Source organism: Salmo salar, chromosome ssa16, assembly GCF_905237065.1.
Source record: "Salmo salar chromosome ssa16, Ssal_v3.1, whole genome shotgun sequence".
Lineage (NCBI taxonomy): Eukaryota > Metazoa > Chordata > Actinopteri > Salmoniformes > Salmonidae > Salmo > Salmo salar.
The window spans coordinates 31,782,512-31,799,182 of NC_059457.1; the positions used below are offsets into that span (position 1 = coordinate 31,782,512).

The following is a 16,671-nucleotide window of genomic DNA, read 5'->3' on the forward strand; positions in this document are numbered from 1 at the left end:
TATCTTCATTTTATATGATGAAATATGAAATATTTTTTATGTTAGGCCAATGACAGTTCTGGTAGCATCACTGTTTTCATTACGGTCGTTTGTAATTAATTGTAGCTGGTACTGTCAGTGACTATTTGTATAACATGGCACAATGTTTGTGGTATGACACAGCTCAATTACTCAGGCAGGAGATTCAGGGAAAATACTAACAGTCAGTCGACGAGTGCAAAGTGATTTATTCTCATTAGAATGTTGCTCACGAGCGCTGCCCGTGTGCAAATAAGGGAAGCATGGACATGGAAGCTCTCAACACAGCACTAATGACAGCAAATTCACCCGGAAAAGTGACAAAAGAACAATTGCCCAACTGTTGTGTACCGTGTGCACAATAACGATGACTGTCCAGTCGAAAACCAGTCAATGTAGTGATTTATAGCCTAAATCGTCGTTTACATCTATTTGTCATAAACACTATACATTCAAATTCTTCCCGACAAGTTTACATCTAGAATTACATACATTTTCTCATTCTAAATCTAGAGCCTAGTAGTCCTAGATTAGATGTTCCTATAGGCTGTAACACTTTCAATCATCATGAATTTGAACAAGAAATTTAGTGTGCCTGTAAAATAACAATATCTGGTAACTAAACGTTAACGAAAGTCCAGACCCAGTGGGTTATTTGAAGGCATTCCTAAATAAATATAAATCCTAATCAATGTTTGCATAGTAACATAATGGGGAGCTGTATTTGAATGAATAATTTGTCAACAACATGGTAATTAGGCTATGTAGTCTATTGAAACAATAGGCTACTCTTCCCTTGATGGGAATGTTTTCGCTCTAGATAATAAACCGTGTGCAAGCAAGCCTATTATAATGATCTGTCTGCGAGAACCCGCGACTCTGTTTTGCACACCGCACCGGTCTGCCCGGACGCTATAAAGTCGAAGTCTCGCTAGCTAGACATTAAAAGCTGACAACACACCACTGACACCCAGCCAAACTACTACGATCCATTCGGATAAAGAAGGGAGCTCAAAAACTGGAAAATGGATCCTTGTGAATGCTCCAAAAGTAAGTTATCATGTACATTGATCAATTTATCAAGGACATAGGCTATGGATACGCCTTAAGCGTATTTATTTCGAAAATCTTACCAGGCAACAAGCAATTACCTGACTGAACTGTTTGTTTGTAGCTGGATCTTGCAACTGCGGTGGATCCTGCAAGTGCTCCAACTGTGCATGCACCAGTTGTAAGAAAGCAAGTAAGTGTTTCTGTTATATTCTAAATCCAACTAGTGTTATTAGGCCAATAGTCTTTTTTTTCTTATCGCTGGTGGCACTTTAAAGCCCCATGATTAACCTCAATTGCCTCATTAGTAGGCTACGCAGTAGTCTTTGGTCATCACTAATCGATTATTTTTCGGCCCATCAGGTTGCTGCGACTGCTGTCCTTCCGGCTGCAGCAAGTGTGCCTCAGGCTGCGTGTGCAAGGGCAAGACTTGTGATACCAGCTGTTGTCAGTGAGGCCTGGTGTATTACATCACAATGAAGTCCATTCCCTATGACTGACGTTGTACCATCTTGAGCATAGGTTTTGTACTTTGTCAAATGTAAGGCAATAAATTGCATCTAACTTATTCAAGTTTCTTTGACTTACTTGGGTTACTGGAGTTGTTGGGCTGTGGGACATAAGGGGTAAAATCATGTCTGTACTCAAAAGAGCAATTGCTCGCTTCTGGGAAACCAGTTTATCATTTTACTAAAATATGTTTAAATTGAGGCGCAAGATCGATCACCTTAACCAGCCAGCACAGCAGGTGGCGTGAGAGCTGATGACTACAAAGCGCAAGGTCTTGTTATGAGGCATGATCGCTGAGCGTTATAGTCCTTGGTGGAACCAGAACTCTTTGACGTGAGAAGTCGTCGCGGTAGCTATTAAGGAATATCAAGATGCCGCAGCGCTATTCCAAGTGGGATGCACTGAGGGGTTCGTGCTGACAGCCAGGCAAATGGCGTCCTTGACTGCAAGAACAAGATCTGTCAAGTGGCGTTTAAGGAGCTGCAGACTTAAAATACGGCGTAAGAGGTGAGGTAGGTCGGAAGGGGGAGAGGGTTTGTTAAAGAATTGTAGAAAGTGTGAAATGGAATTGAATGAGGGCGAAGTATTGGAGTTGACGTTCTCAGGTCAGGATTTTCTTGTTGCGTAAGTGGACCCTTGCCCTTCGGCTGACCTATTTGTGGTGTGGGTAACCAGAAGTGCTCTTGTGATTGTTTGTTTCTGCTGGTCAGAAGGAACAGGCGCTCCAAATGGGGGCAAGATGTATTAATTGTTTCAAGAAAGGTACGCCATTGAAAGGAGTGATTACTGGGGTAGCTGTGAAGTTGACCAACTGAAGGGGGAAGATTCCCGGTGTTTGGTGTGGCGTGAGTGGTGAAACGAGTTCTCTTTTGCGTTTTGGTATTGAGTCTTTGCCCGACAGTGTTATCCTGTACGAGCTTTTGTGCCGAATACATTACGTTACAGGTGTCTAGCTTATGGGCATGTGGAGGGAGGTTCCTAAGTGTGCTTAAAGGCACGAGACAAATCTAGCATTGGGGAAAGTAGTGTTAATTGTAGGGATGGGGATTCGAAATGACCGGTGAGAAGGGCAGGTTGAGGTTTCCAGGGTTAGAGTAGTGCAGAAGTTGTCATATGCTGAGGAAGATGGTTCATAGGGGAGGGAACCTGAGAGGAGTGGTGTGTAGTAGATATGTACCAGTACAGAGCGATAGGACAAGTGATGTTTCAGTAAGATTAGATTTATAGCAATGGTTATCAATTGTACTGCAGGGATGGAACTTAAGGCGCAGAAAATTGAGGTTGTGGTGGCAGCTGCAGAGATATTTTGGTGTGCAAGCTCTTGACGTCAGAAGAATTACAGGATGTGTTAAGTGGCGTCCCATCCTTTCAAATCAAATGTTATTGGTCACATACGTGTTTAGCAGATGTTATTGCGGGTGTAACGAAATGCTTGGGCTTCAAGCTCCGACAGGGCAGTAATATCTAACAGTTTCACAACATATACCAAAAATACACGTAAATCTAAGGAATGGGTTAAGAATATTTATTTAACCTTTAACTACAAGTCAGTTAAGAACACATTCTTATTTACAATGACGGCCTAGGGACAGTGGGTTAACTGCCTTGTTCAGGGGCAGAACGACAGATTTGTACCTCGTCAGCTCAGGGATTCGAGCTAGCAATCGTTTGGTTACTGGCCCAACACTCTAACCACTAGGCTACCTGCTGCCCCTATACATATATACATACAGTGCTGTGAAAAAGTATTTACCCCCTTCCTTATTTTTTTGCACATTATTCACACGTAAACGTTTGATCTGAAACATTTTAAACATTACACAAAGATAAACTGCATTTTGTGTTGACTTGGGTTAAGTGAATCTATTAAGGGAAAAAAGCTATCTGAACCTTCATGGCCCGATGTTAAAAGTAATTGCCCCCTAATAACTGATTGTGACACCCTCAGCAACAACTGCAATCAAGCATTTGCAATTACTGGCAATGAGTCTTTCACTTCACTGTGGAGGGATTTTGGCCCACTCTTCTTTGCAGAATTGTTTTAATTCAGCCACATTGGAGGGTTTGAGAGCATGAAGCGCCTTTTAGGTCACGCCACAGCATATCAATCAGATTCAAGTCCGGACTTTGACTAGGCCACTTTGACTAGGCCACTTTTTTTTAAGCCATTCAGAGGTGGACTTGCTGGTGTGTTTTGGATCATTGTCCTGCTGCAAAACCCAAGTGCGCTTCAGCTTGAGGTCACAAACTGATGGCTGGACATTCTCCTTCAAGATGTTTTGGTAGAGAGCAGAATTCATGGTTCCATCAATCACAGCAAGTCATCCAGGTCCTGAAGCAGCGAAGCAGCCCCAGACCATCACACTACCACCACCACATTTGACTGTTGATATGATGTTCTTTTTCTGAAATGCTGTGTTACTTTTACGCCAGATGTAACGGGACGCACACCTTCCAAAAAGTTAAACTTTTGTCTCGTCAGTCCACAGAATATTTTCCCAAAAGACTTGGGGATCATTAAGATGTTTTTTTGCCAAAAGTGAGATGAGCCTTTATGTTCTTTTTGGTCAGCAGTGGTTTTTGCCTTGGAACTCTGCCATGGATGCCATTTTTGCCCAGTCTCTTTCTTATGGTTGCGTCATGAACACTGACCATAATTGTGGGTTCTTTTGTGACCTCTTGGATGAGTCGTCACTGTGCTCTTGGGGTAATTTTGGTAGGCCAGCCGCTCCTGGGAAGGTGGCAAATACTTTTTCACAGCACTGTATATGTCAGAGAGGCATTGGACTAAGACTCAGTGGCATAGTATAGAGTACAGTATATAAATATGAGATGGGTGATGCAATATTTACAAACAAGTAAAGTGACTAAGATACCATACTATAGAGTACAGTTTACACATGAGATGAGTAATGCAAGATAGGAGACATTATTAAAGTGCCTAGTGTTTAATTTCCTTAAAGTGGCTAGTGATTCCTAATCTATGTCTATAGGCAGCAGCCTCTGATGTGCTGGAGATGGCTGTTTAATAGTCAGTGGTGTAGTATAGAATACACTATATACATATGTAACAGCATAGCTTCCGTCCCTCTTCTCGCCCCTACCTGGGCTTGAACCAGGGACCCTCTGCACTCAACTGACACCCACGAAGCATCGTTACCAATCGCTCCACAAAAGCTGTGGCCCTTGCAGAGCAAGGGGAACAACTACTTCGAGGTCTCAGAGTGAGTGAAGTTACCGATTGAAACGCTATTGAAATGCTGAACGGAGGGCCGTATATGCATTCTGGAAGGTAGTATAGCAATGGTCAAGGGTTCTAGCAGCGCGAGTACAACAATCAATATGTTGATAGAATTTCGGGAGCCTTTTCCTCAAATTTGCTTTGTTAAAATCCCCAGCTACAATAAATTCAGCCTCAGGATATGTGGTTTCCAGTTTGCATAAAGTACAGTGAAATTCTTTGAGGGCCGCCGTGGTATCCGCTGGGGGGGGATTTAAGTTTCTGTATGTTATTACAGTTACACCATAAGTCGTTAATCATAAAACATATACCTCCACCCTTCTTCCCAGAGATATGTTTGTTCCTGTTGGTGCGATGTACTGAGAACCCAACTGGCTTTACAGAGTCAGACAGTGTATCTCGAGAGAGCCATGTTTCCGTGAAGGAGAGTATGTTACAATCCCTGGTGTCTCTCTGAAAAGCAACTCTCGCCTTGAGCTCATCAATTTTATTATCCAGAGATTGGACATTAGTGAGTAAAATACTCCGGAGCAGTGGGTGGTGTGCACGCTTCCTAAGTCGGACCAGAAGAACACCTCGAGTACCTCTTCTCCGCCGGCGTTGTTTTGGGTCAGCCTCTGGAATAAGTTCAATTGCTCTGGGGCGAGCAAACAAAGGATCCACTCCAGGGAAGTCGTAATCCTAGTCGTAATGCTGGAAGTTCTGGTGAGTTATCTTCCTGGCTGTATGTAAAGACAAAAAACAATTCCTGAGCCAATAACATAAAAAAATAGTACATAAATAAACAAAATACTACAAAGTTGCAGGGTGTTGGCCTGAAGTAGGACTAAATAGATTAATAGTGGGCTGGGGTTTTTTAAATATATTTTTTAGTGAGTTTACTGTTAGATCGTAGGGTATTTTGTTTAGTTGTCATGTATTTTTTTCAAGCAAGGTATAAGGGATTTAAACTCCAGTCTAGTAGGTGGCGGTATTACAACATTTATTGGATGGCAACCGCTATTAAACCTCATCGAAGAAGAATAAAACGAGGCCTCGTCCAATCAGGCTCGACCTCAGAAGTGCCGGGGTAAAACGTATCTCCGACTGGAAAACAAATGAGATAAGCGCAAAAGAGTGAAAACAACTGTCATAACTACTATTTGTGGAACAAGGGAAAGGATAATTTGCTGTCTAGGATTCATGTAAGTTACCCAGCTAATACGCGTTACAACAAGTTATGAACCTGCCGTTGCATGCCACTAGTTTAGCTATAGTTAGCTTGCTAAAGTGCTAGCTTGCTTTGTACCTGTAAAATAACTGATTCTTAAATGTGTAATTCGTATTAGTGTTGTTAGCTTTGGGACACAATGTCGGGAGTCTAATACACAGACTCCCGATGTTGTTGTGGGCAGTCGTATCAAAATCAGTTATTCTAGGCTTTCCACGCTAGTTAGCTAACCAGCCTAGTTGCTCATCGTGCCAAGGGGGCATGCGCGCGCTGGTTTCGATTCAGCTGTCATTGCGTGGCTGCATGCATCTTGATGCAGGTAATGCTCAGAAAACTCACAACTCGGTGAAAAGCTATGTAGTAACAACGTCAAGTTATTTACGCCGACATTGTGGACAACAGAGCAAAAGGCTCCAAACAGACAAATGACATTTCACATGCTATGGCAGAATAATAAACACTGACCAGTCCATCTCGACAACACAATTAACATGTTATTTACAAAATGTACGTTTCGAAAGATACACACGACGCTCAACGAAATTTGAGACAAAATGTCCACAGGAAAGTATCCTTTACCCGACTATTTTCAGCACTGGTACTGCAGTAGACATTTCTGGCACGTGCAAAATCATCATCTTCTATGATTATATTGGCGATCCCCACAATGTAATGTGCATCCCGCAACCTACTATGCGGGATGGAAACACGAGTACCCCAAAAACTGAACTACCAAAAAAGAAATCCAACAACTTTTCTGTTAAAAATAAATAAATAAAACAGATCTGAATCCTACACGGACTCCAGGGGAACCTGGAAGGGCGGGTTTTCCGTCGCCAGTACCTCTTGCATCGTCCCAAAAACTTTTCTGCTGCAGCCACAATAATGTGTCTTTTGTTCGACTTCTTTGAGACTTGTGTGGTACAGTTTGACTGGAAATGAACGCAACAAAATACACTTTTTTTTATTTTAAATATATTTTTTATTTTTAAGTTATTCCACAACAATACAACACAGCTAGAGTAAGTACTATGACAAAAGGTAAATCAACCCCCCCCCATTAAAACAATGGCAAAATACAAATAATGAGTTAAATTGGAATAGTAATAATACTAATGACTAAATAAGACAAATGACAAGAGATACCAACATATGCACAAAGCAATACAAACAGTACATTACAGAGAGACAATAGCTGCATCAATCTACATTGATCTACAAGCTCACATCCACCAACCTCAATGGAAGTGTTTCCATATAGTTCAGGAATGGCTGCCATATTTTCACAAAGTGGTAGAATTTATTTCTGAAAGCATAGGTAATCTTCTCCAGAGGAATCTACTTACTCATTTCAGAGAGCCATCTTGTAATTGGGAGAGGGAAATCCGATTTCCATGTCAATGCAACACATTTTCTTGCAAGGGCGATTTTTCTGTAAATTTCATTACAATCAATCCTTAGGGTCTTTTTAACATAAAACATCGATAATATTCCAACCGGACAATAGCGTATTCATTACAGAAGAAAAAGAATGAGCGGCGCTCCAAACGTGCCCGCGCAGTAAACAACTCACTGCTCCCAGGCAGTCCACTCATTGACTGAGCTATTCTCTGCCCAGTAACAGGAGACGCAAGGCTGTTGACAGCCAATGGAAGCCTTAGGAAGTGCAAAATGACCCCACAGACACTGTAGTTTGAACAGGGATTAGATAGAAAAATTACTAATCACTTCCTGGTTGGATTTTTTTCTCAGGTTTTTGCTTGCCATATGAGTTCTGTTATACTCAGACATCATTCAAACAGTTTTAGAAACTTCAGTGTTTTCTATACAAATCTACTAATAATATCCATATCTTAGTTTCTGGGAGTGAGTAGGAGGCCGTTTACTCTGGGCACGTCAGTCATCCAAGCGACTCAATACTGCCACCATCCATAAGAAGTTAACGCAACAATTTCAACAATTTTACTGAGTTCCAGTTCCTATAAGGAAATCAGTCAATTGTCTAAAACTCATTAGGCCTTAATCTATTAATTTCACATGACTGGGCAGGGGTGCACCCATGGGATGGCATAGGCCCACACACTGGGCAGCCAGGCCCAGCCAATCCGAATGAGATTTTCCCCACAAAAGGGCTTTATTACTGACAGAAATACTCCTCAGTTTCATCGGGTGTCTGGTCTCAGACGATCCCGCAGGTGAAGAAGCCGGATGTGGAGGTCCTGGGCTGGTGTGGTTCCACATGGTCTGCGGTTGTGAAGCCGGTTGGACATACTGCCAAATTTTCCAAACGACGTTGGTAGAGAAATGAACATTAAATTCTCTGGCAACAGTTTTTTTTTAAATGGTTGCAAATGTATAAAAAAATGAAATATTCTATTTACATAACCTTTACTCAGTACTTTTTTGAAGCACCTTTGGCAGCAAGTACAGCCTCGAGTCTTCTTGGGTATGACGCTACAAGTTTGGCACACCTGTATTTGGGGAGTTTCTCCCATTCTTCTCTGCAGATCCTCTCAAGCTCAGTCAGGTTGAATGGGGAGTGTTGCTGCACAGCTATTTTCAGGTGTCTCCAGAGATTTTAGATAGGGTTCAAGTCCGGGCTCTGGCTGTGGCACTCAAGGACATTCGGAGACTTGTCCCGAAGCCACTCCCGTGTTGTCTTGGCTGTGTGCTTAGGGTCATTGTCTTGTTGGTGAACCTTCGCCCCAGTCTGAGGTCCTGAGCACTCTGGAGCAGGTTTTTATCAAGGATCTCGCTGTACTTTACTCTGTTCATCTTTCCCTCGATCCTGACTCCCAGTCCCTAGCGCTGAAAAACATCCCCACAGCATGATGCTGCCACCAACATGCTTCACCGTAGTGATTGTGTTAGGTTTCCTCCAGACATGACGCTTGGCATTCAGGCCAAAGAGTCCAACTTGGTTTCATCAGACCAGAGAATCTTGTTTCTCATGGTCTGTGAGGCCTTTAGGTGCCTTTTGGCAAACTACAAGCAGGCTGCCGTGCCTTTTACTGAGGAGTGGCTTCCGTCTAGCCACTCTACCATAAAGGCTTGATTGGTGGAGTACTGAAGAGATGGTTGTCTTTCTGAAAGGTTCTCCCACCTCCACAGAGGAAATCTGGAGCTCTGTCAGAGTGACCATTGGGTTCTTGGTCACCTCCCTGACCAAGGCCCTTCTCCCCCAATTGCTCAGTTTGGCCTGGGGGCAAGCTCTAGGAAGATTCTTGGTGGTTCCAAACTTATTCCATTTAAGAATGATGGAGGCCACTGTTTTTGGGGACCTTAAATGCTGCAGGAAATGTTTTGTTACCCTTCCCCAGATCTGTGCCTCGACACAATCCTGTCTCGGAGCTCTACGGACAATTCCTTCGACCACATGGCTTGGTTTTTGCTCTGACCTGCACTTTCAACTGTGGGACCTTATATAGACAGGTGTGTGCCTTTCCAAATCATGTCCAATCAATTGAATTTACCACAGGTGGACTTCAATCAAGTTGTAGAAACATCTCAAGGATGATCACTGTAAAAATGATGCACCTGAGCTCAATTTTGAGTCTCATAGCAAAGGGGCTGAATACTTATGTAAATAAGCTATTTCTGTTTTTTATTTTGAAAACATTTGCAAAAATGTCTAAGAACCTGTTTTCACTTTGTCGTCATGGGGATTTGTGTGTTGATTGTTTAGGAAATTTTTTATTTTATCCATTTTAGAATAAGGCTGTAACGTAACAATGTGGAAAACGTCTAGGAGTCTGAATACTTTCCGACTGCACTGTAACACACTATCATGTGACTCAATCTGGTACAGCCATAAAGATTGCATGTAATTTAATCCAGAATAGTCATTGGTTTTTAATCCAGCCATTCTGTCCTTTAACTTCTAGTGGTTGCCATGGAAGCGGAGGGCTTTGGAGAGCTCCTGCAGCAGGCGGAGCAGCTTGCGGCGGAGACTGAGGCTGTGTCTGAGCTTCCCCATGTTGAGAGGAACCTTCAGGAGATCCAGCAGGCTGGAGAGAGACTACGTTCCCGCACCCTAACCCGAACGTCGCAAGACGCTGCTGACGTGAAAGCGTATGTTCCCTCTTGTGTATCAGTCAGTCACAGATATTTATTTTATTTTAGAGATTATCCACACATTGAAATCACATGTGAAGTGTAGGCCAGTTCCCTTTTCTAGTAATATCTCATTATTTCCCCTGTAATGAACGAGGCTGATGGTAGTAAGATGTTGAAGTCATCTGCACAAAAGCTCATCATTGTGATTGGTTATTTTTCAGATGACAATACATCTGACTGCGTTTGGACTACTTGCAATTATGTGATATTGTCACTATTGTGTGTGAAATAGAGGACAGATATGTTTCATCAGTATTTGTACTCTTGGACACCCAGTTTATTGGAGCTGTTCTGTTATAGGAGATGTCTTTAAGAACGGATTTATGATGGCAGGTTAATGCTGCTCCCCACATTTCACTGGCATATGAAACGCAGTGTAGCTCTGTTATGTTCTGCATTGCAGTGAACTTACTTCATGCTCCTCATGCCCTCTAGAGCAGTGGTTTCCAAACTTTTTATAGTCCTGTACCCCTTTAAACATTCAACCTCCAGCTGCGTACCCCCTCTAGCACCAGAGTCAGCGCACTCTCAAATGTTGTTTTTTGCCATCATTGTAAGCCTGCCACACACCCTATACAATACATTTATTAAACATAAGAATGAGTGAGTTTTTGCCACAACCCAGCTTGTGGTAAGTGACAGAGCTCTTATAGGACCAGGGCACAAGTAATAATAATAAATATTTTTGCTCTTTTATTTAGCCATCTTACATATAAACACTTATTTGTTCATCAAAAATGGTTAACTCACCACAGCTTAATGAGAAGGGTGTGCTTGAAAGGATGCACATAACTCTGCGATGATGGGTTGTATTGGAGAGAGTCTCAGTCTTAAATCCTTTTCCACACACAGTCTGTGCCTGTATTTAGTTTTCATGCTAGTGAGGGCCGAGTATCCACTCTCACATAGGTACGTGGTTGCAAAGGGCATCAGTCTTAACAGCGCAATTTGCCAAGGCAGGATACTCTGAGCGCAGCCCAATCCATCTGACAGGGGCTTCTGATTAAATACAATTTTCACAGAACCGCTTGTTGCAATTTCGATGAGGCTGTCTTGTTCAGATATCGGTAAGTGGACTGGAGGCAAGGCATGAAAGGGATAACGAATTCAGTTGTTTGTGTCATCCGTTTTGGGAAAGTACCTGCGTAATTGCTCACCCAACTCACTCATGCTTCGCTATATCACATTTGACATTGTCCGTAAGCTTGAGTTCATTTGCACACAAAAGAATCATACAATGATGGAAAGACCTGTGTGTTGTCCTTGTTAATGCAGACAGAGAAGAGCTCCAACTTCTTAGCCTCAATTTTGTCCTGCACATTGAATATAGTTGTGGAGAGTCCCTGTAATCCTAGATTCAGATCATTCAGGCGAGGAAAAAACATCACCCAGATAGGCCAGTCGTGTGAGAAATCCGTCATCATGCAAGCGGTCAGACAAGTGAAAATTAAAGAACACTTTAAGCTCGTCTCTCAATTAAAAAAACCTGTCAATACTTTGCCCCTTGATAACCATCGCACAATATGATGTAAAAGCGTTACATGGTCGCTGCCCATATCATTGCATGGTGTAGAAAATACACGAGAGTTCAGGGCCTTGCTTTAACAAAGTTAACCATTTTCACTGTAGTGTCCAAAACGTCTTTCAAGCTGTCAGGTATTCCTTTGTCAGCAAGAGCCTCTTGGTGGATGCTGCGGTGTACCCATGTGGTGTCGGGAGGAACTGCTTGCATGCGCGTTACCACTCCACTGTGTCTCCCTGTCATGGCTTTTGCACCATCAGTACAGATACCAACATGAGCAGCAGCTACGTTTGGCTACACACGGACCGTTAGTGGAACTCCCGCGAGAGAGTAACAGTTAATGTGATTGGATGTTAATTATTTGACTAGGCTCCCTGTATTTGACATTGTGTTGTTATTTTGCTGAACATCTAGATGGTGTAATTTTATTTTTGGCAGTGAAACGAGGCTACTCAGGCAAGGGAAAAAAACTCACCCAAATGTATAGCCCTGTTGGAAAATATAAATGGACTGTTTGAAAATGTGAAGGGGAAAAAAACAACAAAAAATTAAATACTAAAAATAAAATCACATTTTTATTTGGCTTACCCCCGACGGCTTTGCGCGTACCCCAGTTTGGGAATACCTGCTCTAGAGGATACTATACTAAACAAACACAATCTACTCTTCCTCTGTTCCCTGTAGCTCTATCCTCCTGGGTTCCAGAGGCCTGGACATCTTCCACATCTCCCAGCGTCTGGAGAGCCTGAGTGCTGCCACCACCTTTGAACCTCTGGAGCCAGTGAAAGACACTGACATCCAGGTATTCATTTCAGACTGTCTCTACGAGTGTGGGGCTGCTTTTACATCCACACCTGTTCTCTGGTATGTCACAACCTTCTCTTCTGCGTTTTTCAGAGGCAAAGGCAGCCGGGCAAGTGATGGTAATGAATATTTTTGAGTTGGTAATGATGCTCTAGTCAAACTGGCAGTTTCATATCCGGTTCTGTTAATGTCACAGCTGAGGTTTACTGCGTCATGATTTTGTTATGCTGACAGGAAACAAGCTGACGGATTCTGTTGGAGGATCATTGCAGTTTCTTATTGTTGGAAGTATTAGAAATGTTGTGTGTCTAGGAAAAGATGTCTGATGTGTATAGTTTCCAAATCTTTACTCATCATTCTGTATATTAAACCCACTGCCTGGAGTGCTGACAGTTTGCAATTCAAACGCATGCACAAAAGTTAACCCAACGTCCTTTGATTGGATTCGAACTGTCTTTGGTAGATGTCTGTGATTTACATTTGATTGGATTTGAACTGTCTTTGGTAGAGGTCTATGTGATTTACATTTGGGGGCATTGAACTGTCTTTGGTACAGTTGAAGTCAGATGTTTACATACACCTTAGCAAAATACATTTAAACTCAGTTTTTCACAATTCCTGACATTTAATCCTAGTAAAAATTCCCTGTCTTAGGTCAGTTAGGATCACCACTTCATTTGAAGAATGTGAAATGTCAGAATAATAGTAGAGAGAATGATATATTTCAGCTTTTATTTCTTTCATCACATTCCCAGTGGGTCAGAAGTTTACATACACTCAATTAGTATTTGGTATCATTGCCTTTAAATTGTTTAACTTGGGTCAAACGTTTCAGGTAGCCTTCCACAAGCTTCCCACAATAAATTGGGTGAGTTTTGGCCCATTCCTCCTGACAGAGCTGGTGTAACTGAGTCAGGGTTGTAGTAGAGGTCGACCGATTAATCGGAATGGCCGATTAATTAGGGCCGATTTCAAGTGTTCATAACAATCTGTAATCGGTATTTTTGGACACGTATTTTTGGATTTGTTCTTAAAAAAAAAAAATGTTTTTATAATTATTATTATTATTTTTTTTATTACACCTTTATTTAACTAGGCAAGTCAGTTAAGAACACATTCTTATTTTCAATGACGGCCTAGGAACGGTGGGTTAACTGCCTTCTTCACGGGCAGAACGACAGATTTTTACCTTGTCAGCTCGGGGATTCAATCTTGCAACCTTACGGTTAACTAGTCCAACGCTCTAACCACCTGCTTTACATTGCACTCCATGAGGAGCCTGCCTGTTACGCGAATGCAGTAAGAAGCCAAGGTAAGTTGCTAGCTAGCATTAAACTTATCTTATTAAAAACAATCAATCAATCAATCATAATCACTAGTTAACTACACATGGTTGATGATATTACTAGTTTATCTAGCCTGTCCTGCGTTGCATATAATCGATGCGGTGCGCATTCGTGAAAAAGGACTGTCGTTGCTCCAACGTGTACCTAACCATAAACATCAATCTCTTACTTAAAATCAATACACAAGTATATATTTTTAAACCTGCATATTTAGTTAATATTGCCTGCTAACATTAATTTATTTTAATTAGGGAAAATGTGTCACCTCTTGCAACAGAGTCAGGGTATATACAGTGTGAAGACTATTTCTTCCTAACAAAGACGGCCAACTTCGCCAAACGGGGATGATTTAACAAAAGTGCATTTGTGAAAAAAGCACAATCGTTGCACGACTGTACCTAACCATAAACATCAATGCCTTTCTTAAAATCAATACACAGCAGTATATATTTTTAAACCTGCATAGTTAGCTAAAAGAAATCCAGGTTAGCAGGCAATATTAACCAGGTGAAATTGTGTCACTTCTCTTGCGTTCGTTGCACGGAGAGTCAGGGTATATGCAACCGTTTGGGCCGCCTGGCTCGTTGCGAACTAATTTGTCAGAATTTTACGTAATTATGACATAACATTGAAGGTTGTACAATGCAACAGGAATATTTAGACTTAGGGATGCCACCTGTTAGATAGAATACGGAACGGTTCCGTATTTCACTGAAAGAAAAAAACGTTTTGTTTTCGAGATGATAGTTTCCGGATTCGACCATATTAATGACCTACGGCTCGTATTTCTGTGTGTTTATTATATTATAATTAAGTCTATTATTTGATAGAGCAGTCTGACTGAGCGGTGGTAGGCACCAGCAGGCTCGTAAGCATTCATTCAAGCTTTTTTATGGTGGTTTTGGAGCAGTGGCTTCTTCCTTGCTGAGCGGCCTTTCAGGTTATGTCGATATGGGATTCGTTTTACTGTGGATATAGATACTTTTGTACCCGTTTCCTCCAGCATCTTCACAAGGTCCTTTGCTGTTGTTCTGGGATTGATTTGCACTTTTCGCACCAAAGTACGTTCATCTCTAGGAGACAGAACGTGTCTCCTTCCTGAGTGGTATGACGGCTGCGTGGTCCCATGGTGTTTATACTTGTGTACTATTGTTTGTACAGATGAACGTGGTACCTTCAGGCGTTTGGAAATGGCTCCCAAGGATGAACCAGAGTTGTGGAGGTCTCCAATTTTTTTTCTGAGGTCTTGGCTGATTTTCTTTTCATTTTCCCATGATGTCAAGCAAAGAGGCACTGAGTTTGAAGGTAGGCCTTGAAATACATCCACAGGTACACCTCCAATTGACTCAAATTATGTCAATTAGCCTATCAGAAGCTTCTAAAGCCATGACATCATTTTCTGGAATTTTCCAAGCTGTTTAAAGGAGAATATAACACAATAGATCTGGTAGAAGATTACACAAAGAAATAACCAACCTTTTTTTTTACCACCATCTTTGAAATGCAAGAGAAAGGCCACTGTTATAGCCGTCACTCTGTTTGTAATTCCGATAGTGTCCACAAGATGGCAGCAGTGTATGTGCAAAGTTTCAGATGGATAACTTGGAGTATGAGTGATCCTCAAGACTTTTAGTGTGAAGTCCCCAGGTACATTTGGGCAGATTGTGAAAAAGACATTCATATTCCATTTTTCTGCAAGAATAATGTCAAATCTGTACACTTGGACTTTGATTTTGCTTTTCAAGTATTAGGAGCCATATTATAAGTTCAACATTTGCAAAACAACCAGTTTTCTTAACTTCATAGCTCTGAATATCCTTATAATTTTTGTCCAAAATGAAAAGGCATGCTGTCGTACAAGGTTAGTACCTACATTTTACAACATGTACATGGTTTCCAGATTTTTCCGTGAAGCCCATGTCATTGGCTATCTAGCTAGCTTTGTTCGACCTTGATTGGTGCTTATTTGACAAAGATACATTCGTTCAAGTGATGGCCGCCCGCATCATCTGCGCGCCATGAAGGTGTCGCTCTCTGACCAAATATGGTGTTCTATAGGATATACTACACCCCAAATGAAATAGGGAAGTCTTGTTACCTTCCAGGATCTCTGAGGAATAGATACGAACGTGATTTGACTCATTCAAACAACGTTTAGGGTTAGATTTTCACAGATTCCTTTTTTGCAAAATGAACGAGTGGATATAGAAAATCGATCATGCGTGCTATATGGACCTTTTTTAGGATATGGAAAAGGATTTTATCTAACAAAACGACACTTCATGTTATCTCTGGGACCCTTTGGATGATAACTAAGAGCAAGATTTCAGAATGTAAGTACATATTTCGCCTTTAGAGGTGAATTTATCAAACCTGTTGCGTTGAAAAGTGTTTTGTTAGGAGCTCTTCTCAAACAATAGCATGGCATTTTTTGGGCAGTAATAGCTGTTCTAAATTGGATAGTGCAGTTATATTAACAAGAATTTAAGCTTTCAGCCGATATAACACACTTATATGTACCAACGTTTGTTTCTCTAAAATCTGCTATCTTGACATAATGCGCTGCATAATTAGCTTTCACCTGGTCAGTCTTATGATTCCTTATTGGTGGTGTCTGTGAAATCCACTCCAATCAATGTAGATGAAGGGGAGGAGACCTGTTAAAGAAGGATTTTGAAGCATTGAGACATGGATTGTGTATGTGTGCCATTCAGAGGATGAATAGGCAACACAAAAGATTGAAGTGCCTTTGAACGGCGTATGATTGGCGCACTGGTTTAAAAAAGTTTTGTGTCAAGAACTGCAACACTGCTGGGTTTTTCACGCTCAACAGTTTCGTGTCTGTATCACAAAT

The 16,671-nt window shown here is 41.6% G+C and overlaps 2 protein-coding genes across 5 annotated transcripts in view; both read left to right on the plus strand.

The window, feature by feature from the left end:
* The first annotated feature begins 871 nt into the window (after positions 1-871).
* LOC106573723 (nuclear pore complex protein Nup93) overlaps positions 872-16,671 on the plus strand; it is a 37,364-nt gene continuing 21,564 nt past the window's right edge. The window contains exons 1-5 of one of the 4 annotated variants that reach the window (XM_014149030.2): positions 872-1,068; positions 1,193-1,261; positions 1,432-2,090; positions 9,914-10,100; positions 12,352-12,469. In XM_014149030.2, coding sequence (XP_014004505.1) covers positions 9,922-10,100; positions 12,352-12,469 — 297 coding nt within the window. In that variant the 5' untranslated portion in view covers positions 872-1,068; positions 1,193-1,261; positions 1,432-2,090; positions 9,914-9,921. Of the gene's footprint in view, positions 1,069-1,192; positions 1,262-1,431; positions 2,091-5,827; positions 6,004-9,349; positions 9,462-9,913; positions 10,101-12,351; positions 12,470-16,671 lie in introns of those variants that run through there. The other 3 variants (XM_014149029.2, XM_045697168.1, XM_014149031.2) reach the window with 3 other exon arrangements.
* On the plus strand, positions 1,044-1,635 carry LOC100136589 (metallothionein A). Its single transcript, NM_001123677.1, has 3 exons — positions 1,044-1,068; positions 1,193-1,261; positions 1,432-1,635. The coding sequence occupies exons 1-3, from the start codon at positions 1,044-1,046 to the stop codon at positions 1,521-1,523; spliced, it is 186 nt and encodes a 61-aa protein (NP_001117149.1). The 3' UTR covers positions 1,524-1,635.